Here is a 22,662-nt window from a genome sequence, read left to right as displayed (position 1 = left end):
TTTCTATACATGAGAATCAGCTAATTTGCGTTGGTTGAGTAAAGGGTTGAAGAGTAACCAAATCTCAAAGAGTGTGTTTTGTGTAGGTTTCGCCAGGCATATGTTTTTTGTTAAAAGGATAACAGTTTCATGAGTAAAATGGTTCATTTGTATAGCTGCCATTTTTCCTACCTTCACTAGCGAAGGAGTCTACATCGCAGTTCATCTTTCCCGGTTTAACTCATTCTTTTACAGCGATTATGCAGCATTTTTTAAACAGCGCAACCTGTTCTGTGTCCTGATTGGCTGGAGACCTTGTCAATCCATCTCCACAGTTTGTGCCTTGTCTCCTGTACAGAAACGTGGAGCTCTTCAGATCAGAAATCTGTGATCAATCAGATCTTTGTTTTCATTCTAAGATCCTCGACCTAATTTCTAGGAATGTATGAGACTTTAAACAAGAGAAAAGGGTGAAAATGTTCATGTCTGTGAGGAGTTTTACTGCCATTACGTCTGTAATCAGACTCCGTGGATTTCACCCATCATCACGGGTTATTTTTAGAACGTAACTCCTGCAATAAACCAGGGAACTCTGCTGGTGAAAAGGTAACGCAGATATATGCATAGCTGCAGCAGGAAATATACAAATATGCTTTTTCTTTATTAATGGATGAGAAACAGACGTGCAGAACTCAGCCCAGCAGCGCAAACTGAGACGTGAGGAGCTGCAGCCCTCTGAAAGTGTTTATTAGGATTATGATGGGAGAGGATTGACTATTTATTGTTTTTTTGTTTTTAAATGTATCAGTATATTTTTCCTAAATTTTTGTCTTTGAAAATCATTAAGTGTTATTTGGTCATTGTTTTATTTCATAAATAATGTTATTTATTTCATTAAAAGGATCATGAATGAATGATATTCATATAGCACTTTACAAATCCTTGAAGGTACAAAAGGGCTTCACAATAAAAAAGAGATCTAAAATGGGAACAAATGTTTTAAACTAAAAACTCTAGAATATTCTGTTTTAGAATATAAATTTCAATCCAAATGTTTTCATCTACATTCCATGTTATATCATTCTCACTCCACGCATCTGCTCCTGGTCTGGTCCTTCTATCGAAATTTAGAACCCAATGGGGCCCGCGGGTTATAATAAGTGCCCATCCCTGGTCTAAGAGAAGGGATGCCCAGTTTAGTTTAGTCTGTTTAATTTAGTTTAGCAATCAGCTATTGAACTCTGACTTTATGTTCTTTATGATTCAGGTTTATTTCACAATCACCGCCATGAAGCCTATAGAGATGACTATTGTTGTAAATGTTGGACTATATAAATAAAATTGAATTAAAATGAATATTGAGGAACTTTTAAAAATCTCATATTATGTTGATTTTGACAGTCAGAGAAAGCTTGACATAACTGAAATTTAAACTCAGTCAAAAATTTCACATTTACTCACAAACTACATCTCGAAAAAAACAAAAACAAAAGCATAATCTTGACAAGGCAATGTCCTAAATAACTTCTATAGGGTCGGGTTAGTAGGATTGCCTCAAGTTTCAAAAGTTCTAAAAAACCTACAACATCTTTCCACATTTTTAAAGGCACCAACACTAAAAAAATGTCTGCCTTTTTCTTAGTAACATAATATTATATTGCTTTTAACTATTTTAACTCTTTTTTGTTTTATTAAAAAGTGGAACATTGGATCAATTAACAAAAGCTCTGTAATTTGTTACATATAAAATTATTAGTTTTCATCTCATTGAAATATTGAGTTAATATTTTACGGAACTCAAAATAAGAGAAGAAACTAATATTTTTAAATTTAAAACAATACAGAACTTCGGTTATTTGATCCAATGTTTCACTTATGTTTTTCTGCAATTAAAGCAAAGGGGCTTGTAAAGCCTGTATTCTCAAGAGATTGAAATGAGGATTACAGAATTTTAAAATACAGACTGTAAAGAACAGTTTTGACAGGAGTTCTATTAAAAAAAGCTGTTAGTTAAACTGGGGAAAACGTGGCAAGCACTCCTAGGTTTCTTATAATGCTTCCAAACAGACAATTTGTCTCAATGAAATGTAAGACAAGTCAAAGTTTTTTTGTTGACTCTTTCATCAAGAGGTTAGTTTATGTTTTTAGGATATAAGATTTTCCAGGATGTACTTAAAACTTTTGGAGTGCTTTCACATGTAGACAAATTAATAGAGATACTACCGACCACAACTCATTTCTATTATCTGCTGAAAGTACAATCACACCCTTCTTTTTTCAGTTCACACTGCAGTGCTTCTCTCATTCATTCTTGTACTTTGTGAATAGGTTGATCCAAAGATTCTTTCCTGTGGTATGTAGACCTTGATCATCTGACAAATCAAGCAGGGAGTTTTGGATATCAATCTCAACAGCTGCCTCCTGAACTTTTCCCCAACAAACACATATAAAATGGGATTCAGACAGCTGTGAGAGTAGGCAATGACTTCTGTGACTTGTAAAGCCAGTGTGATAGCTTTGCTGCTCTCACATCCCGTGTAGATCTGAAGGAGCTCCAGCCCTTTGACCATTGATGTAATGTTGTAGGGAACCCAGCAGCAGAAAAAAACAACAATCACTAGTATAACTACACGGATGGTTTGTTTTCTGGATGAGTGGCTGTCCAGCAGCTTCCAGATGATCTGTGAGTAGCAGTAAACCATGATGCAAAGAGGGACAAACAGACCCATTATGTTCATTTTGAAAATGCCAAAGATTCTCCAGAAGTGAGAGGAATCATCCTCACCAGCTCCAGAATCAGGATAAACAGAGAGGCAGTGGTGTCTGTCCCCCTCTTCCTGCTGTTTAATGAAGATCAGTTCAGGGAAAGAGGCCAAAAATCCAGCCGTCCATGTAACAGCAGCTGCAATCCTTCCGAAGAACAGTGTCCGTGCTTTCATAGCATAAACAGCGTGAACTATTGCCAAGTAGCGGTCAATGCTCATCAAACAGATGAAAAAAATTCCACTGTAAAAGACAACATTATAAACACCCAGGACAATCTTGCACATAGCATCTCCAAACAGCCACTGGTCCCTGGCTTGATATGCCAAGAAAGGGAGGGAGCACACCAGGAGGAGGTCAGCAATGGCCAGGTTCAACAAGCACATGTCAGTCATGCTGCGGAGTCGTGCTCCGCAAACAACGACCCAGATGACCAGAGAGTTTCCCAGCAGCCCCAGGAGGAAGAACATGATGTAGAGGCCAGGAATAAAATGAATCTTATGATAACTGCAGAAACCATAAGCAGTGATGTCATATATTGGGAATGTTCCGGTGACGGGCTCTGTTACGTTGCTGAAATAAAGCAAACCAGAAAAAAGTCAGTAGTGAAAAATGTAGACGCATCTATCATTTCTGTTCCTTCAATCTGTAATGACATTACATTTTCTTACAATCAAATGGCATACCAAAATAAGAGAAGGTGAATAAATAAAGCCTTTGCCCCTTTTTTGTTATCATAATGTTCTTGGGAATAAAAAAGGGGAAAAAAAATCGATACCTTCTGGAAATGTATTAATCTTGTTTATTTGTTAGTTAATTTGTCATGTTTTTCCTCGACCATTACTGAAAGGTTTAATTTGAAAGCAATCTGAGAATTTGCAGAAAATGGAAGTTTGGGCAAATAAAACAGAACGTTATCATCGACAGTAAAACTGATAAAACTTCAGTGGATTGTAAACCATTACAAAAATTTCACTTGTCGTCGTAGTTGTTTTTAAATCAATTCATGACTTTTTTAAATGGTTTTTTAATGATTTTTTTATGTTTTTGGACTTGCAATAATATCAAGAACACAATCCACTTAGTTGGTTAAAATTTGCTTTGACTTTTTGTCTTTTTAAGAAATGCTTGCGGCTTTAATTACATTTATTTTCACAAAGGAGCCAGCACAAATACAATCTTCTCATTTTAAGAAGGCATTGGAGCCAGGATTGTCTGTACCCACTGTTGTGGAATGGGGATGTGAATGTGGTGGGGCCGCGCCTGTGTGTGTAAGAGAGAGGAGAGAGCGCGTGCAGCGAGGTGGGAATGAGGGGGGCAGTGGGGGCGCGCATTTATGTTGTGTGTTAGGAGGAAGGAGAACGATAATAAAAGGTTTCCACCAGAATAAATGCTGTTGACTCTTGACTAACCCGCTCTCGAAAATCTGAGGGTCAGAATGGGGAAGTGAACCCCGAAGGAGGATCCAACCCGTGCTTCTGACCACGGTCCGAAAGGGAAAAAAGTCATCGCGGGGAAGGTCCAACACCAAGCTTGGCCATTTCGATGGAATTTTTTCCCAAAACTGCCCGGTTGCAATAAGAGCCCTGGAGTTTGGCCTGAATGGAGCTGTCACCCCAAATATGAATCCAATCGGTGACCTCACTTCCCTTCCACTGACTGGTCTCAGCAGCAGCATCTGCCATGGTTGATGTTTATGGTCTCGTTTCCGCCTACTTCAACGCAGAATGATGACGTTTGTAGCGTATCGATGACGTACGGGTCGGATTCATGTGGCCTGGCCATTCAGACGGAGGTCGCATTTCAAAAGATCGAATACGTATCGGATTCAAGACCACATACCCAAGTGGCCTGGGTCGCATAGGGGCCAAAAAATCGGAATTTGGTCGTTTCAGCCTGCGGTGTGAACGTAGTCTAAATTGTCCCTAGGTGTAAGTGTGAGAGTGAATATGTGTGTGATTGTGGTCCTGCGACAGACGGGCGAACAGTCCAGGGTGTCCCCTGCCTTCGCCCACAAGTGGCCGGGATAGGCTCCGGCAACCCCGTGACCCCGAAAGGGAACAAACGGAATAGAAAATGAATGAATGAATGTGGGAAGGGGAAAGAATGATGACACCTGTGCGATGTACAATGTCATGTGTGTCAAATTAACCCTTGTGCTATCTTAGATGACCCCACCCTTACTTTGACGTTTTATTCCTACCCTGACAAAGGTGGATAAAGGTGGAAGATTTCATGTAATCCATGGACACCAGTGAAGATCACAAATCATTGAAGAAAAAAGGTTCAGAGCACTGTCTAGTGGAGTCTAGATGACCCAACTCCCAACGTTAAAGTGCCAAGGATAGCACAAGGGTTACAGCAGATCGCCTTGTTTCATCTCTATTCCTACTTCATCGTATCGTTGTCACAATAATCATCCGCCACATCTTTTAGACTGATCCGTGAAATCATTGCCTGACGTGTATCTGCTCCTTAACGTTGAAAAGGTTGGGGACCACTGATGTATCTGACAGAATTACCAGATAAGGCCTTTTTTTTTTTTTTTAAATGGTAATTGTTTGCTGTAGATCTTATCTTGCATTTCATTCTCTGTGGGATAATGTTCTTGACACAAACCATAACCATATCTGAGAGGTTTTTTATTCAGACAAAACTAAACATGATGTGAAACTTAGATACATTTAAGATGTTCAAGTAAGTCTGAGCTCAGCAGTTCTCCCTGCTCTGTAGGCTAAAATGCTTTGTTGATGCCAGAAGTAACTCAAATAACCACTGGTTACAACCGAGGTCTGCAGAAGAGCATCTCTGAACGCTCAACACGTCCAACCTTGAGGAAGATGGACAACAGCAGCAGAAGACCACACCGGGTGTCAGCTAAGAACAGGAAACTGAAGCTACAGTTCACACAGGCTCATCAAAACTGGATAAAAGAAGATTGGAGAAGCGTTGCCTGGTCTGATGAGTCTCCATTTCTGCTGAGTGATTCGGATGGTAGGGTCAGAATTTGGTGTCAACAACATAAAAGAATGGATCTATCCTGCCTCGTATCAATGGTTCAGGCTGCTGGTGGTGGTCAAATGCTATGGGTTATTGGACATTTTGGGCCCCTTGGTACCAACAGAGCATGGTTGCAACACCACAGCCTACCTGAGTATTGTTGCTGTTATAAGGGCAGTTCTAAAGATAAAAGGGGTCCAACCCAGCACTAGCAAGTGTACCCAAGAAAGTGAGCGGTGAGTGTGTCTGTTCATGTAGCTGCCTTTGAACTTATGTGTTTGCAATTTTCTTTCATTCTGTCAAACAGCCTTGTAATTATCAGTGTTTAGCATCACCTGCCCTTTTAAAAACGGTATATCCAAAAGTGTTTAAGCAATTTATGTATATATGGCTTTTACTCTTACAATGCTATAACTAATTTATAGATAGGTTTTGCATAAGAAGAAAATACAAGATCTTCTAATCTGACTTGTAATCTGCATGTGTCTTAAAGTGAAAATGGTGTTGCTGCTGGGAGTTAAAACTATTATTTCTCAGATTAACCACAAAGTTCATAATTTTTCCACTGTTTGAAATGTCATTGAAACCCAGTAAAATCAGCTGAGCACTGATGTTGTTTAAATGCTTTTATTTTCAGACTGTGACATCTTCTTCACATTATTTTGGTGTTTAAATGTGTGTCCAATATGTTTAAAAGTGTATAAAAGAAAACTGTTAAAAGACAGGGTAAGTAGTAGTTCTACAGTACTTTAGTCTGTAAAATTTAAATTGTGATATTATGTGTAAAATTCATTAAAAAGAAAAGAACAAATAAACACCAAATATTTTTCTAGTAAAAGGACTCACATACCTATTGTAGCTGCCAGTGGAATTCATTTCTGGACCACAAGATACTCAGCAGTAAGTAATCTAAGGAGTCACAAAATCTGCTTCTGCTATGAGAAATGATAAAATATTATAGAGAAACCGTTATAAGAGATGCAATTAACCCCTCCCCAAACCAATGCTGGTTTTGCAAGGAGGGTAAATGTTTGGTGTAATCTGATGCTATAATTTCAATTGTTTCTGGCAATGAAAATACTCTAAAAACATATAGGCAAAAAGGCAATATTACTTATAGATGCTCTAATCAACTTTAAATGGATGTATTTTTTAAACAGTTTAATTATGGGTGAGCTCTCCATAAACCTGCTTTTGGTGCCAACTTTTATAACACCTTAAAAATTTAAAAAGGGTAAATTGTTTCTCTTAGTGAGTAATTATAGTTCACAGAATATAACACAAACAATTCTTTGTTGAATTATATATATGACAGAATTACCATAACAAGGCTGGTTTTGCTTTTTTAAACTGTAACTGTTTGCTGTAGATCTTATCTTGCATTTCAGTCTCTGTGGGATAATGTTCTTGACACAAACCATAACCATATCTGAGCGGTTTTTTGTTCAGTTAAAACTAAACATGATTTTTTTTTTCTTAAAAAAAACAACCTCACATTATTTCCATGTAAACTTACCCCCATTTGGAATAACCCTGACATTTTGATTAACAAAAACATGATTCATTTTGCTTCATGGAAGAACAAAGGAATCCAGCAGTTCCAGCATATAATTCAGAATAGAAAATTTATGTCCCTCTCAACGTTATCCTCAACCTATGGAATTAATATAAACAAATTTCTAGAATATCAGCAGCTTAAATCAGCTATAAGCACTAAATACTGCCTGACCCAAATAGACCTAGACCCTCCCCTTACAGTAACACATTTCATGGACCTTAAAAATCCCAAACTCACCTCCAAAATTTATAAGATGTTATCAGACATAGATGAAACCATTTACTTACCCATGACAAAATGGGAGTCTGAGCTATCATTGAATTTTAGTGATCAATTTTGGCTACAGATCTGTTTGAATGCCTTTAATATGACCAAAAGCCCTAATCTGCAACTTATTCAATACAAGATTCTCCACAGAACTCACTACACCGGACAGAGGTTATTTAAAATGGGTCTCAATCAGTCTGCTATATGCACACAGTGCATAGGTAACAACATAGACGACTATTTGTATTCCCTGTGGGTCTGTCCACCTGTCCAATCATTTTGGCGTAAGGTTTGTGAGGATTTATCAATCTGGTTTAATCATAAGATTCCTGCTTGCCCCAAATTCTGCTTATTAGGTGACCTGAATAACATCAACATGGAATCTAACAAGGCTTATATGGTTCTCACCGCTGTATGTATCGCAAAGAAAACTATCCTCCTAAACTGGAAATCTAAAAATAATCTTAGCATCAACCACTACAGAAACCTCATGTCAGAGCATATTAGTTTAGAGACAATGTCCTCCACAAAAAACCTGTCGGCTTCAGACTCTCCCTGGCTCCAGCTGGTTAGTCACATCACCTAGTAGGGGTGGGATGGTGATAGGTTGAGCCGGGTCCTGGCTGGTTGGGTGGGCCGGGGTGGGTTTGGGGGGATGGGCTCTGCCGGGCCTGTTGTTCTCCCGGCTCGGGGCTCTGGTTGCCTGGGTGGGGTGGTGGTGGGGGCGCACACTCTGCCGGCTACTTGGCAGGGAATCCTGGGCGGGTGCCTTCTGGGCGCAGGGTAGGCAGTGCGGCTTACCGGGAACGGCGGCCGGGTGCCGTGCTGGGTGGCTTGTCGCCGTGGCGGGGGCTGGGGGGGGGGCTTGGGGCTCTGGGGCCTGGGGTCGTCTGCCCATGGCCGGTGTTTCGCCCGTGGCCGGTAGTTGGCGCGTGGCCTGGCCCCCCGGGGGTCGACGCCGCAGTCACAGCAGGGGTTAATGGGTTCACTTGGGTGGGTTTATTTCATTATTATTATTATTATTATTATTATTATTATTATTATTATTATTATTATTATATTTATTTAATTTTTTTTTGGGGGGGGGGCTGGGGGGGCAGTGTGCTAGTCCTTAGGGGGGCCAGGGTATGAATGGTGGGGCTGGACCCCCTGCCCCTCCGTTCTGGCACCGGGACCCTTCCTTGCTGGCTGTCTCTCGGCGCCACGAGGCTCTGGCCTCCAACTGCGGCTGGCTTGCCGTTTCTGGCTGCCCGGCCCCTCTGGGAGGGGGGGCGCCTACCGCGGCCGGCTGGGGGGGCGGTCGCTCGGGGGAGCCTTCTCCCCCGGTTGTGCCCATCCGCCCGCTCCTCCCCGCTCTCACCCAAACAAATATTGCACACAGGCACATAGGGCCCCGGGATCTGGATGGGAGGGGTATGCTGGCGGGGCTCACTGGGGATGCCCCTCTCTGGGTTGTCGTTGGCACCCGCCCTCCTCCCCGCTTTTTACTTGCATATTAGACACTCTGATTCATCTAGGGCCTTGTGGAGAGGGTCTGGTGGAGGGGGGCACGGTGAAACATCCGTGCTCACCTTTCGCTGGCCCCCCCCACAATTTTAACTTCCTCTGTAGACACACACACTGCATGCTAGCAGCACACACACAGCAAATACACACAAGTCACAGAGGGAACCGGAGTGGGGGGCTTTGTGGCTTGGCAGCGGTGGAGCCCCCCACACTGGTGACCTCCTATTTTACCTGCAGCACACACACAGCACTCCCACACCTCCATACATGGGTGGGGTCGGGGGGGGGCGGCCGGTCTTCACCCGCCTGGTCCTCTCAGGGAGGCCGGGCTTATGGGTATCCTGTCGGCTGCGGGAAGGGTCGGGCATACGGCGCTGGGGGTCGGCCGGCTGGGGGGGGGGGGGGGTTACTGCGTGGCGGCGGGGGTAGGGAGGGTAACCAGATGATTGTGAGTATGTGTGTGTGAGTGCATGAGTAGGACGGACCTGGGGGCTGGCTCGCTGGGACCCTCTGGGGCTTTCCCTCCCCATCACAGAGAGGGGAGGGCAATGAGAGGGTTGGGTAGGGGGGCTCAGATATTATGGCAGGGGGGGGGGGTTGTAGTGCGTAGGGTTTTAGGGTTATGGGGGGTGGCTGTGGGTGCGTGGCGATCCCTGGGTTGCTAAGGTCGCGTGCCTGGGCTGGCTAGCGGAGACGGGGCGCCGGTCGGGTGGTGGCCGGCTCATGGGTTCCGGGGGCCCTGGCTTCGTCCCTGGCCTTTGTCTCGGTGTCCGGCGCCCGGTGGCCCCCATGGCTGCCGCCTGGTACGGCTAAGCGCTCCTGTCTTGTGGCCTGGGGGCCGGACACTGGGTTCGCTTGTGCCTCTGGGCATTGGGGGGGCCCCTGCAAGGGGGCCCTCTCTGTGCCTGGCTGGTGGGGTGGGCGGTCCCCTCCTCCTCCCCTCCCGGGCTGCCTGGGTCCGGATGCTGGGGGGGCTTCTGGCCTGGGGGGCTCTCCTCCCCTCTCCTGGTCTGGCTGGTCTGGCTAGGTAGGATCTGGCTCCCTTTATGAACACACGGTTCACGTCGGCAGCATGCATGTATCTCCACCCCCACGTGCACGTGCACACTGCCACACTGCTCCATGTCTGCTTCATCCCTCCTCCTTACCTACAGTGTATTGATGGACAGATTTTTTTCGCTCATCTTAGTGTCAGATTTTCACTTTTTATGTAACATTCGTCTTTCCAGCAGATCTGGTATAATTGTTACAGCTTAAAATAATAACTTATTCAAATCAGTGCTTGTATCCCCCACCTTTTCACCTTTCTTCCTTTTACTCTCTTCCACCCTCCCCTCACATTCTTCCCCTCTCCCTCCCCACACACACTAAATGTAACAAATAAATAAAAAATAATACGACAAAAAGGGGTTTATACAAATCTACACTATAGTTTCTTGAAGCTATATAACCTCTTTTTGTGATAGTAAAACCTGTCCAACACAAAAAGCCTTCAGCTCTAATCTGTTTGCTCAGCTGTTGGACAGAACAAGTTAAAAAAAAAAAACTAAACATGATGTGAAATTTAGTGCTTTTGGTTTGTAATTTGAGAAGAAATAAGACACAAAAACAATCTGATTTGATTAAAGTGATACATTTAAGATGTTCAAGTTAGTTTGAGGTCAGTAGTTTACCTAATTCCCACCCAAATCACCACCCCTTTCACTTATGTGCTTGATTGTTGTGTTTAAGACATGGGCTCCTTTTGTCTTCTGGGGTGGGTTTTGCATTGTTCTTTCAACTTTTAGTCCTGACTATTTCATTTGAATGGTAATCAATCCAACTTTTCTCTACTCTGGGGGCAGTGCTCTAGTGTTCATGGCTCAGATCCCAAGACAATTTGTGGTTTGTTCAAACATAACTTTTTACTTCTGCTAAGTTGTCCATCCATCTATCTTCAGAACCTGCATAATCCCTCTCAGGGTCATGGGGCTGCTGGAGCCTATGCCACCTACGGTTGGGTTGAAGGCAGAGTATACCTTTATCAGGTTGCCAGTCTGTTACAGGGTCATACACACTCTCACATACACACTTAAGCACAATTTAACAACGTATCATGTTTTTTGGACTGTGGGAGGAAGCCGGAGTGCCAGGAGAAAACTGCTGTTTCTTTCTTTTTTTTCTTTTCTTAGAGAACTAAGCCATCCGGAGCCCATGTCCTGACTTGGAAAAAATAAAATATATCTTTTTACCAAAAATAATATCTTGTTCCCATTAAACAATATTCCGTTCCCACGAGATAATATTCCATTCCCACAAAATACTAATTCGTTCCAACGAAATAATTAATTAGTGCGAACAAAATGAGCGAACATGGTCGCGTTTCAGGCAGACTACTCTAGCAGTGTTTCACTCGGTTACTGCCCTAGAGGGGTTCAGTTAATCAATTCACCTGTTCAGCGTCCTATTTAAGTCCACGTGGGCAGTTGTTCATTCTCTTCCTTTACCGCAAGCGCTGTGTTCGTCGTCGGTCCTCCATGCTCGCCATTTCTCCTTCTCACTTTCTCGATGTCATGGTCTTCCCCCCGTTCTTCTTCGGGTTTGATGGTTCCCCTTCTTCAGATGTGGGGGCATCCTTCTCCCCTTCTTTTTCGGCGATTTCGGAGGCGTTGCAGCTCGCTTGTCATTCGGGGCGGCAGCGTCCGGCGTCTCAGGCAAGCGCGTCTGCGGGGGGAGCGTCCTGTGGTGTGCAGGTTGTGGGTCGGTCTGCGTCGTCCTGGTGTTGTTTTGGGGTTGTGGGGTCTTTTTCCGTGGTTATGACGGCTGGCGGTCCTCGCCTGGACGGGTTTCTTATGCTGGCTGCAAATTGTTGTGGTTTTTGGCATAACTTCTGTTGCTGTGTGTTGTTTGGGAGCCGGACGTGAATTTGGCCATCATTCTGTGCTGGCTTTGTTGTGGTGGGTCTCTGTTTTGTTTGTTTTCTGTTAAAGCTGTGTACATTCAATAGTTTAGCCTGCATTTGGATTGGTCTGTCTATGGACCTGTCACATCTGTGGACATTTTACTTGTGAGTGGTCTCTTTATGCAGCATCTGTGGCTCCTTTCTCATTTTATTTTGCTTGGTCCGGAAACAGTGATCCTCGTGTCATCACGACTGCATGTTGTCTGTTCTGCTCCACCGTTTCTTCCTTGAGGCTGACTGGTTTGTGGACAGCCACCCCGCTTTATATTCCCAGGGAGTCCATCCCTAGCCTTCAGGGATCTAACATCAGCCCCATTATGAATATGTCAGTTTTATATGTGGCCCTGTCTTCTCAACCTATCAGATATTTTGTTATTTTCTCTCTCTGGTTGATATAGGGATTTCTGGCTGGTTTGTGGGGGGGCTTTATGATGGGCTCTTTCCAGGGCCCCATTTTTCCGTTTGAGAGTCAGCCCTAAGGTGGCCACTCGAAGTTTTCACGTTTGACGCGATTATGTGAGAACTATCGGCGCTCGCGGTTCATCCATTTTGGGCATCAGCAGCCTAATTCCTCATGATCCTTACGGTTTTCTTTTTTGCACTTCGGCTGACCTTGCCATCTCCATGAATAATTCCACCGGACGCAGTGCATGGCTGGGGAGGCTCATGTTGCTGATTTTCTCACTGTTCTGCCTCTCCATCCCTCCCAGTGCCGTCTCCTGGCTTAGGTGGCACTCGAAGTGTTATGTATCAGTTTACCTTTCGGCTGTCGTATCAGTCATGCTTTTTGATTTCATTTCTCGGAAACCCTGTGCTGGACTTGGTGTAATTCTATGGGCTCCCCTTTGTTTTGCATCTTCTTAATGTTTTCTCGGTGTTCTATTTTCCTCCTAGTCACCGGTCTTTTACGACTCCGTGGTCGCGACTCGTTTTTCAAATCTGTATAAATAAGAATTTGTCGCTGTTGGGCCACCTGAATTTTGCTATGTGCATTTTCCCCAAGTTCTTCCGTTCATCATGTTTTCTTGTTCTGGGTGGTTCAGTCCTGGACCTCTGTGTGCCTTGTTCTGGATGTTTCTGTCTTGCTTTTCTGGTCTCTAATTTTTGATGCTTGGAGTGGTTTTGTTGTGACGATGACGGCTTCAGGTCTTCGGTCTCCCTCCACTTGTTTTTTGAGGCTGCGCCCTACGTTGGTGTGGGGGAAAACATTTATGAAGACTGGTTTATGAATGTCCGGCCGCCGGAAATTTAGGTCGTTAACCAAAATCCACAGCTCTAATGGTCCATTTACGGCTCATGTGGTTTTAAGAGAATTCAGCCGTGGAGATTATTACAAAGGTTGTTTTTAAGGAATGGGATGATAAATAGTTAAATGCGTCATCGTTTGACATGGTTTAGTATTAAATAACTTTAAATTATGAGCAAATTTTATCCTGGCTGTAGAAACTATGTCACTGACGCTCTCTAGCTTCAGTTCCAAGAGTTAAAATTTGTGTCGCAAACCAATCCTCAGCCTGCCCTGCTTTCAAGCAGATGACACTCGACTAAGAGTATCTCCATTTAGAGACTTGTTGTCATCCGCCTCTATATGCATGAGGTTCAGCCCAGCTAAAATATTATCAAAACCTACGATCCCTCATCGATCTTAATTGTTCTTCATTTGCAGTATCCAGACACCCCTTTGCTGATTAATATTTAAGTAATCTGTGCTCTTATTGTCCATCTATTTGAGAACCACTGATATCAAGTACAAAGCATCAAATCCAGCCGAGCTGCCGTCCATTGCTACGTGAGATGCCGACCTTCCTCATATACGGAATCTCCTTGGTCCTTGGATACCCTTCCATTTGCCTGCTCCTCGATGGCCTTCTGAAGGTGCGTCCCTCTGGAAATGACAAAGGTTACTTCTCTCTTACCATTGGAGCATATAAACATTTTGGTGTCAAGAGTACATGCAATTTCCATATTTCACTGTCTCTATTCTCTGTTGGAATCCGTGCTGCTGGTGGTTTTCTATGGTGCAATGAATACACAAATAGGACCTTCTCCTTAAACATTTTCAAAATGTAACTGCATTATTGACTCAAACTTAAATGAAAAAGCAATCCACCAAAATGCTTTTTCAGTTTCTTCCTCAACACCGCTTATTCTGTCACTTAATTAAAATGATAATGTGTCATGGTTTGAGTTTGTTGTGTCTTGTTTTTCGTTTTAGTTCTTGTTCTGTCTTGTTTGGTTCTGTTTCCTGTTTTATTTTGAAAGGTTTCCTGTCTTGTCTTGTTTCTTGTGCTTTACTTCCTTTGGTCCCCATCTGCCCTGATCGTGTTCACCTGTGTCTTGTCTGCCCTGTCTGTATTTAAGTCTTGTCTCTGCCTTCCTCCTGTGCTGGTCCATTACCTTTTGTCATGGTGTTCATGTCTCCATGTTTTTGCCACGTTCATGATTCCATGTTTCATGCCACGCCACGCCAAGTAAGTTTTTGTTTTGTAATCCTGCTCTGCAGCGCTTTTTGTTATAATTAAACCCCTTGCCCTTGAACCACGTGCCTCCGCCTCTGCATTTGGGTCCTACCGGCTCTCGAGCCACCCCTGCATCGTGACATAATGAAAATGGTATTTGACATTTAATTTAAAAAAAGTTATCTGGTGAATGTGTAGCAAAATTCATATGCATGTGTTTCTTAGCAGGCGGACACACAGAGAAAGCAGTGACGTCATCGCCCTGCCTCCCTGCTGGAAATGCTTATTCGAATTGAATATTGCGAAATGTTTGCAGGGTGGATATTAAAATGAAAATGCAATCCCCTCTTTTCATTTTAATTATGACCCAGAATAAGCGGTTTTTAAGTAGAAATGAAAAAGAAATGAAAAAAGCATTTTGAAGTCTTGCCTTTTCCTTTTAATTTTGAGTCATTTGATGCAGTTACATTTTGAAAAAGGAAAAAGCATTTCTGTTACTCCATTTAATTGTCAAATTAGACGTTTCTAAATGAATTTTGCTACATATTTACCAGAGAACTGTTTGAAAATGAAATGTCAAATACCATTTTCTTTATCATTTTAATTAAGTGACAGAATCGGGATGTTGAAAAAGAAAACATTTTGGCTGATAGCTTTTTCTTTTTAATTTTGAGTCAAAAATGCAGCTTAATTTTGAAAATGAAAAAGCATTTCTGGTTTTGACTTTTATTTTTAATTATGCTACAGAATCGCTTCCATAGTGGGCCACATTTGGCCCATAGGCCGGACTTTGGACATGTTGACTTAGTTGCTTGAATCGGGGTGTTTGGTGGTATAAACTATGCAGGGTTGGGGGAACTGAAAAGAACACTTAAGAAACACATAATATTGTAGATCTGCTTTGGAAAGTGTTTTGTTTCAAGATCCAAAATAATAAGTTTGAAAGAAATTTACAGCATAAAACTAGCAGTAGTTGTTGGTAAAGAAAACCCAGACCAGTTAACTTCTGAAAGGGAATTCGGTTGACTAAATACTGGAAAGTCTTTATGACTAAAGCCATGGAGGTGACTGGCAAGATCAGATAGAAAACCCCTACAGCATGAAAGAGAGAAGAGGTCAAAAGGAACAAGGAAGTATGTTGTGTGGCACACAGACGACAAAGGTTTGAGATGATGAAGCTCAAACAGCAAGAGGGCAGGTTAATCACAATACCAAAACTGGAAATTGAAGAACATAGGATGCACAAAGGAACAGACTGAAGACATTCCTACATTAGTTGATGTTAAGCTGTGCGTGCTTCAAAAATCCTTACCGTGTAAAGTTTGCTGCTTTGGTTTTTGCAAATATTTCAAAAAGCCAAAAACATTACAGAAAATATTTGAACACACATGAAAATAGTTGAAACAATTACAATTTTATTTGTGTTACATATTGACTTAAGGGTTACAAATACAATAACTGAATAAAAAGCAAGGAATAACAACTTTATACACTTCAGAACCTTTACTCACTTTCAGAATGAATTCTTCTGTAGTTACGGCAAATGCTTTGTTGTACCTTTTGAGCTTTAACCACATTCTTACATTCATCTAGCCTTTATGTGCACACTAACACCCACACACAAGCTTGACATTTTGTGATTCTTTAATTTTTAGAACAAAAACACATGTTTGAGCACGTATGGTGACTCATCTTCATGCGTCACCACACATGACTTTAATAGGTGGACCTAACACCTGTGTTGGATGTCTCATTATCTGTGGTGTCTCTGTGGCTTAAAGCCCTTCTGCTCCTACGGCAGAAGTGGTTCTTCAAAGCATTGCCCAGCGACTTCCTGAACTTCTCACCAATAAATGCGTAGATGATTGGATTTAAACAGCAGTGAGAAAGGGCCATGATCTCAGTAAAGTGCATGGCTTTGTTGATATTGTTTGATAATTGGCAGTCATCCAGGATCTCAAGTTGCTCCAGTGTCTGAAGGAAAACTAAAATGTTGTAGGGAACCCAGCATGCTACAAACACACACACCACTGTGAAGATCAGCTTTACCACTTTGTCTTTTTTGGAGTTCCTGGATTTGGACAGAACCAGAAGGATCTTCACATAGCAAAAAATCATGATCGGGAGGCACACGAAAATGCCCACTGTGTTTTCGCTGAAGTTTCGCAGCTTTTTCCAAAACTCGACCGTTTCTTCTGGGTACACCGGATGGCAGTGAGAAGTGTCAAAATCTTCTTTTTCCAAGGAGGCAAATACCACTTGAGGCGCCGCCATGATCACGGATACAATCCAGATGACAACGCTCACTATGATTCCGTAACGAAGTGCCCTGGCTCGAATGGCTGCCACAGCATGGACGATGGCCAGGTAGCGGTCCACACTCATCACAGTCACAAAGAAAGTTCCACTGTAGAAACCTAGCTGTATGGATAGAACCATTATATAGACAGGTCGGAGTTATTAAACAGCAGGACAGCAGTAAATTGTACTCAGTCATTAAAGTCCCACTCGGAAAATGTTTCAATCTATTGTGAAAGCATTCCCAGTGGTGTTTCAATTATGATTAAGCCATTTTTAACCACAAAAACAAAACATACATACATAGTTGCTGCAGAGCGGCAGGAGCCCATTAGAAATTCACGTTTGAGTTGTCGGCAGGACTGTTGGCACAAAGTATGCCCGGCATTTCCCACCATCCCTCAAAAATGGAGAACAATATCATAGCTATCCAGCGTACACTTTATAGCCAGATACCAGCTCCCCAAAAGAAAACTAAGACGTATTTGGATCTATTCGTCCAGAAGTGGATGCTATAGGACGGAGTGGAGCAGGGAGGTTGTGGCTTGCCGTTGTGGGTTCTATGTGAAGTCTTTACAAACATAAATACAAAACAATTTGAATACCAAAATATTCAGAAATGCGCTTTGATGCTGAATTTACTTTATTAATGCCCTACATCATCAGGAAAATTCTACAAAAAACATGATAAAAACACAATTTTCATCAGAGTGGGTCTTTAATGTCATAATTTAGTTTAAACAGCCAACCTGATAGATTCCCGTTACTAATTTGCACAATCCGATATTATGGGATTTGACAATCCAGAGGGGCAAAGACACAGCCAGTAGAAGGTCAGACAGAACCAGATTGAGGAGTAACACATCCGTCATCATCCTCAGCTTTATGTGCTTAATGAGAACCCACAGAACTGTGCAGTTGGCTGTGAAATCAATTCAAATCATTAGTTAGTATTCTAAAACATGATTGTAAGCAAGAGTTTTTAACTTGACAGAAAGACAAAAAAAACCTTCAATCAAGCAACTCATACTTACCAATTAAACCAAAACCAAACATTATGCAGTAAAGGACTAAGAAGAACTTGGATCCATCTTGAAGGTCTGCACTGGAATTGTCACAGTTGTTCGTATAGTCGTACATGACAGTTGCTTCTATTGATGCTTCTGTCATCCTCGATCTGTTTTGTAAAACAGAATAATAACTTTAGTCAGTACTTAAATAGAGATTAAGGATTCCTCTGAGAGCCAAGAACAAGACAATTTTATCAAGATTACACAAAAAGCCAAGACAGACAAAAAATATTATATATGAATGAATTATATTCATCTTTAAACCTTTTTACAAATCTCTAAAACCTTTCACAAAAGGGACATATAGAGTGAGTCCTTATAGATAAAAGTCAATCAAGTGTTGTAAGTGTAATATGTTTAGAAAGTTGATTCGCCGTGGTTGACCCCTGAAGGAATTCGCCGAAAGGTGAACAACAACTCAAATAAAGCAAACAAAAATATAAACAGAAAAAAACAAGCTACAAAAGCTAGGATTTTTATTTTAGATTTCCTTTTTGACAATTATATTTTAAAGAGTAGTTTGTAATCTAAAACGTCATATGTCAACTAATTCAGATTTTTCTCCAAAAAACTGTAGTTCTTAAGAAACATATTTCCTACTTTTAGACCATAGAGCAAAACATGTGTGATGCTTTAATAAACTGACATAACCATTTAAAAAACATTTTTTTAATCTTACAAACTTTTTCCTACTGATTGAGTCCCGCTTAATCTTTGCCAAATGTTTCATTTCAATCTTTTAGCTCAAACTGCAGTCTAAACTTTACAACATTTAAAACTTTTCTATTTTACAGACCAAAATTTCATTTGACCTCAATTTTCTTCTAATATCAAAAAGACATAAATAACCATAAATTCTACTTACAAGTTTTAAGAACTAGAACAAAAAGGAGCCTTGCATGCTTCTCCTCTTTTCTGAACCCAGAGTTCCACTGTCAAGAATGAATGCACATTCAACACTAAATGTTTGGCAAAAATGAAAACCTTTCGCAGAATGAAACTCGTGGGGGCTTAAAATTATTACTGGACTTTTTCGCCCTTTAGGCTCAACTGCTCCTCTGCCATTACCATTGAGTGAGTCATGTCTGGAGGGCCTGTGGTCGATGGATAAACAGCTTTCTAAATCACATAAGAGGCTTTAAAGTTTTATCATTCTCTGATTCCTATAACTGGCTAAAGCACTAATCTCTGCCGCCGTTATCACACACGGCAAAGTCTCTTGTGTTCACGTTTAAAAATATCAAACCATACTGATCGCAGCCAAATTTATGGGATTTTCTTAACCACATGCCAGACTTTCTTTCACTATCATTTAAACAGAACCACCTTTGACACCAATGCCGACCCCTACTTCCTGTGGCTGACGTTGCTAACACATGTTCATAGCCACAACCAAAATCCTCTACTCTACACACTCCTTGGAGCTGTAGGTGGGGGGGGGGGGCGTCAGTTCTAGTAAAAGATATTCAGTCTAACTTTTCTAAACGAGATAAAGCTTAATAAGTCTGGAACTTTAGAGCTTACCACGGTCCTTTCCAAAATCGCTGCTCTTCTCTGTGAATGCTCCTGTGTGGCTCGTCGTGGTTACATTGTCATCCTGTCAAGTCGCAAAGCAGTTTTTCTGTGTCAAATCCTGCAACACTGCTCATTTCTTGTTATATGAGTTCTGAGCTTTGATGCTTCCTTGACTTTGTGTTAAACCTGCAGAGAGGTGTCAATGTGGTTTTCTGAGAAATCTCCCCGTACGCTTCATGGTAACAGGCAAAAAATATGAGTAGGGGGAAAAATATGCTGTAGTAGTACTTTGCTGTTGCTCTTGTTTTGTGAACACTTTCTTTCCATGTTTTTGAACAGGAAGCTCCTCAGCTTACTCTTTCATCCATTTTTTATAAACTGTATTGAAAGATTAAGTTAGATCAGTCTTAAAAAAATTCCCCAAAATATATTTGTCTCTTGAGAGTTTGCCTCCAATTCTCCATAGATTAAAGTGTTGGGTGTTTTTAAAACACAAGGGGGGTCCATATGGAAACAGAGGAAGAATAAAATAAAATAAACTAGTTGGAAAAATAAAACTTATTTTGAGGTTTTAACTTTAATGTGAGCAGGTAGAAAATTTTAAGGCCAGCCCCCCCCTTTTTTTTAACTTCAGTTTGTTTTGATAGATTGCTTAGCTCTTCTTAGCATAAAGGACCTGTGTGTTGTGGTCAAAAAACTACAGTACTGAAGTTACATCACAGCATGCTTGACACAAAAGAGCAGCAGATTGAAAATTTTTTGAAAACATAAAAAATATACAGTTTAGCTGTGTGTCTTGTTCCCAGTTATGCAGTTTGCTCAGTCCTCATTTCCTCCTAAATTGCTTAATTAACTTGAAAAGCAAGGGAAAATTTCAGAAGAGTCTTTTTAAGTGGGATTTTCATTGGGAAATGACTCGTGAACTTTACTTTACTAAAATTTCACAGCTTTAAGGTTCTAATCCATCCATTTATCTTCTTCCGCTTATCCTGGACCGATTCGTGGGGCAAAGATGCCCAGACTTCGCTCTCCCCGGCCACTTCCTCCAGCTCCAGTGGGGGGACCCCGAGGCGTTGCCAGGCCGGCCGAGAGACATATTTTCTCCAGCGTGTCCTTGGTCTTCTCCGGGGCTTCTGCCCAGTAAGACTGCCCAGAACACCTCCCCAGGGAGGCATCCAGGAAGCGTGCGGAATAGATGCCCGAGCCACCTCAACATGGTCTTCCATGGCAGACATGTCAAGTCAGACAAAGAGCAGTTCAGAAGCCCCTCATGAGAAGCACAATCAAGGATCAGCGCCTGGTGACTGGGGCTCTCCTCATGGGCCGAGGTCGGGCTCAGCTTGAAGGAACGACGTGGGACCACTCTCCCATGGGCCCACCACCCGTACAAGACCTCAAAAGTGGCTGATGAAATGTGTTTTGGGTGGCAGTCAAAGGCGGGTTCCTCGGCGGCCCAAACCCCGTCATGGAATTTAAAGTACCAATCCGATGAAAATTGTCTTTTGGGTGTTTTAAAATGTTCGTGTGGCATTCTCCTTATAGTGGAAAAGATATAAAAAAATATATATTGCAATTCTGAGTATTTCTTTACTCAAACTGAAAAAAAACCTGCCATTTAAAAAAGTTTGCAGGCGTGACATGTAAACCACTATGGCAAGCCACAAGCTTCCTGCTCCGCTCCATACTGATGCATCCACTTGCAGACGGCTAGAACTGGTATCTGGGTCAAAACTGTACGGCTGGATAGTTCCAATATTACTCGCCATTTTTGTTCCACCAGTAACGTTATGTTGGGGGTTTGAGAGCAGGATAGCATGAAAACCGATGAATGACAGGAAGTGAGGGTGAGCCTACTGCCCACCAAAAACTCAGAGAGGAATTTCTAATGAGCCATTGCTGCTTTGCAGAAATTGTGTCCAAGAAAACAACACAGGTTTTATGATTTTGTCTAAAAACGTCAAAATCTTAATTAAGACCACTGGGAACGCTTTTAAAACAGAGTAAAAGATGGTCGGAGCGGGACTTTAAGTTTTTTCAATCCACGTTTACCCAAAAAAGACTTGACCATATTTTTTGTCTTGTTAACACATGTTTTTCCCAAGTTTTCCTTCTTTTCACAACACCATATCTTCTTCTTGTCTACTGAAGTAAAAGAAGAAATCGTCCAACACCAATCAGTCTTCACAAAACAAGAAATGTATATTATATTTGGGAACATGACAGTCACCCCAAGATTACAAAGATAACATTTGAAACTATCATAGACATTCTGACATACGTTGACATCCCAATATAGGGGGTATTGCCACAGTTGTTAATATTGCTTAACTGGGGTCTTAAGAGGGATGGTAATACACACCTACATTTCTCATCACAATATCAAAGCAAAAATTCTTAAGATCAGATGCTTATTTTTTAAAACTAGTTTATTGTTGAACGTGAAAAAACAGCATATATTTAAAACAGCAAATAAGGAAAATATGAAATAAAAAAAATAGGAAAGAAGACAGTTTCATGATATAAAAGCTGATTCCATTGCCATTGCCAGAGATTGTGCCAAAATAATGAATATGCATGTGTTTAAGGTAAAGAAATAGCAAAACACAAATAAAATTACACAATGAAATGTCCTCCCTATTCAAATATGAAATGCGACTACAAAACACAAATTCATTCATATATATATAAATATATTTATATAATATAAATTATTGTTGGAATGGCTGTGCTTTTCCTCTCCACTTCCTGGTCTGCCTCCCTCTGCTAGTCCTGCCTCTGACTCAGCTGTAGCTCTTTCACCCTCATCAAAACGATAGTTTATAAGCCTCGCCCTTTTCTTTCACTAGCATCCAGAAGCTCTCTTCAGCCTTATAGTTTCTTATTCTCTGAAATTACCTGCCACCCTGCCTGCCTGCTGCCTGGTCCAACCACTTCTTCTAATGAAGACTTTAGCTCACAATAAACAACTTAAACCATTTTTTTCCATCCGTCTGCTACTTTGATCCACCAGACCTGTTACTTACAACAATAATATCATTACTAATTAATATTTTTTGTATGTGAAAATGTAAAAAGCAACATAATTTTGCTTAAATGATCAACATCAGCCATTTGTTTTAAAATGTTTTTCCATACGTCACGTTAATACCTAGTTATGTGGTATAATTAAGAATTCTGTCTCATAACTTTCATTTGAACTTTGAAAGAAAGAAAACTATAGAGATTAAAATAATATTTTGATAAACAAGAATGACTTGCATATTTTTTTTTATAATGTTGTGTGTATGAATGTGTAATTGTGGTTGC

General features: G+C 41.5%; 3 protein-coding genes across 4 annotated transcripts in view; all 3 read right to left on the bottom strand.

Annotated features, from left to right (window-relative positions):
* Positions 1–22,662, bottom strand: part of LOC144984540 (uncharacterized) — a 100,754-nt gene that overhangs the window by 25,611 nt on the left and 52,481 nt on the right. The gene's annotated exons all lie outside the window — the stretch shown is intronic.
* LOC101164340 (C-C chemokine receptor type 5-like) lies at positions 1,141–6,677 on the bottom strand. The gene is made up of 2 exons (XM_078932956.1): positions 6,593–6,677; positions 1,141–3,315 (listed from the first exon to the last, which is right to left on the bottom strand). The coding sequence occupies exons 1-2, from the start codon at positions 6,616–6,618 to the stop codon at positions 2,262–2,264; spliced, it is 1,080 nt and encodes a 359-aa protein (XP_078789082.1). The 5' UTR covers positions 6,619–6,677; the 3' UTR covers positions 1,141–2,261.
* si:cabz01093077.1 (C-C chemokine receptor type 4) lies at positions 15,872–19,506 on the bottom strand. 2 transcript variants are annotated; one of them, XM_078933364.1, is made up of 5 exons: positions 19,366–19,493; positions 18,707–18,773; positions 17,806–17,948; positions 17,521–17,693; positions 15,872–16,894 (listed from the first exon to the last, which is right to left on the bottom strand). In XM_078933364.1, the coding sequence occupies exons 3-5, from the start codon at positions 17,939–17,941 to the stop codon at positions 16,190–16,192; spliced, it is 1,014 nt and encodes a 337-aa protein (XP_078789490.1). In that variant the 5' UTR covers positions 17,942–17,948; positions 18,707–18,773; positions 19,366–19,493; the 3' UTR covers positions 15,872–16,189. The 2 variants fall into 2 exon arrangements, with proteins under 2 accessions (XP_078789490.1, XP_004078072.1); XM_004078024.5 differs by lacking the exon at positions 18,707–18,773 and having other exon boundaries at positions 19,366–19,506.

The sequence above is a fragment of the Oryzias latipes genome, chromosome 16, assembly GCF_053564925.1.
Source record: "Oryzias latipes strain Hd-rR chromosome 16, Olatipes_Hd-rR_3.1".
Lineage (NCBI taxonomy): Eukaryota > Metazoa > Chordata > Actinopteri > Beloniformes > Adrianichthyidae > Oryzias > Oryzias latipes.
The sequence above is the reverse complement of the archived record's forward strand: the minus strand, read 5'-3'. Positions and strand labels throughout refer to the sequence as shown.

Excerpts from the sequence above, each read along its gene's own strand:
- LOC101164340 (XM_078932956.1), bottom strand. The coding sequence starts at position 6,618 with ATGAATTCCACTGGCAGCTACAATAG. Across the intron at positions 3,316-6,592 it reads TCCACTGGCAGCTACAATAG|CAACGTAACAGAGCCCGTCA; the intron begins GTATGTGAGTCC and ends GCTTTATTTCAG.
- si:cabz01093077.1 (XM_004078024.5), bottom strand. The coding sequence starts at position 17,941 with ATGACAGAAGCATCAATAGAAGCAACTGTCATGTACGACTATACGAAC. Across the intron at positions 17,694-17,805 it reads GTTTGGTTTTGGTTTAATTG|CCAACTGCACAGTTCTGTGG; the intron begins GTAAGTATGAGT and ends TTGATTTCACAG. Across the intron at positions 16,895-17,520 it reads TAGTAACGGGAATCTATCAG|CTAGGTTTCTACAGTGGAAC; the intron begins GTTGGCTGTTTA and ends CTATCCATACAG.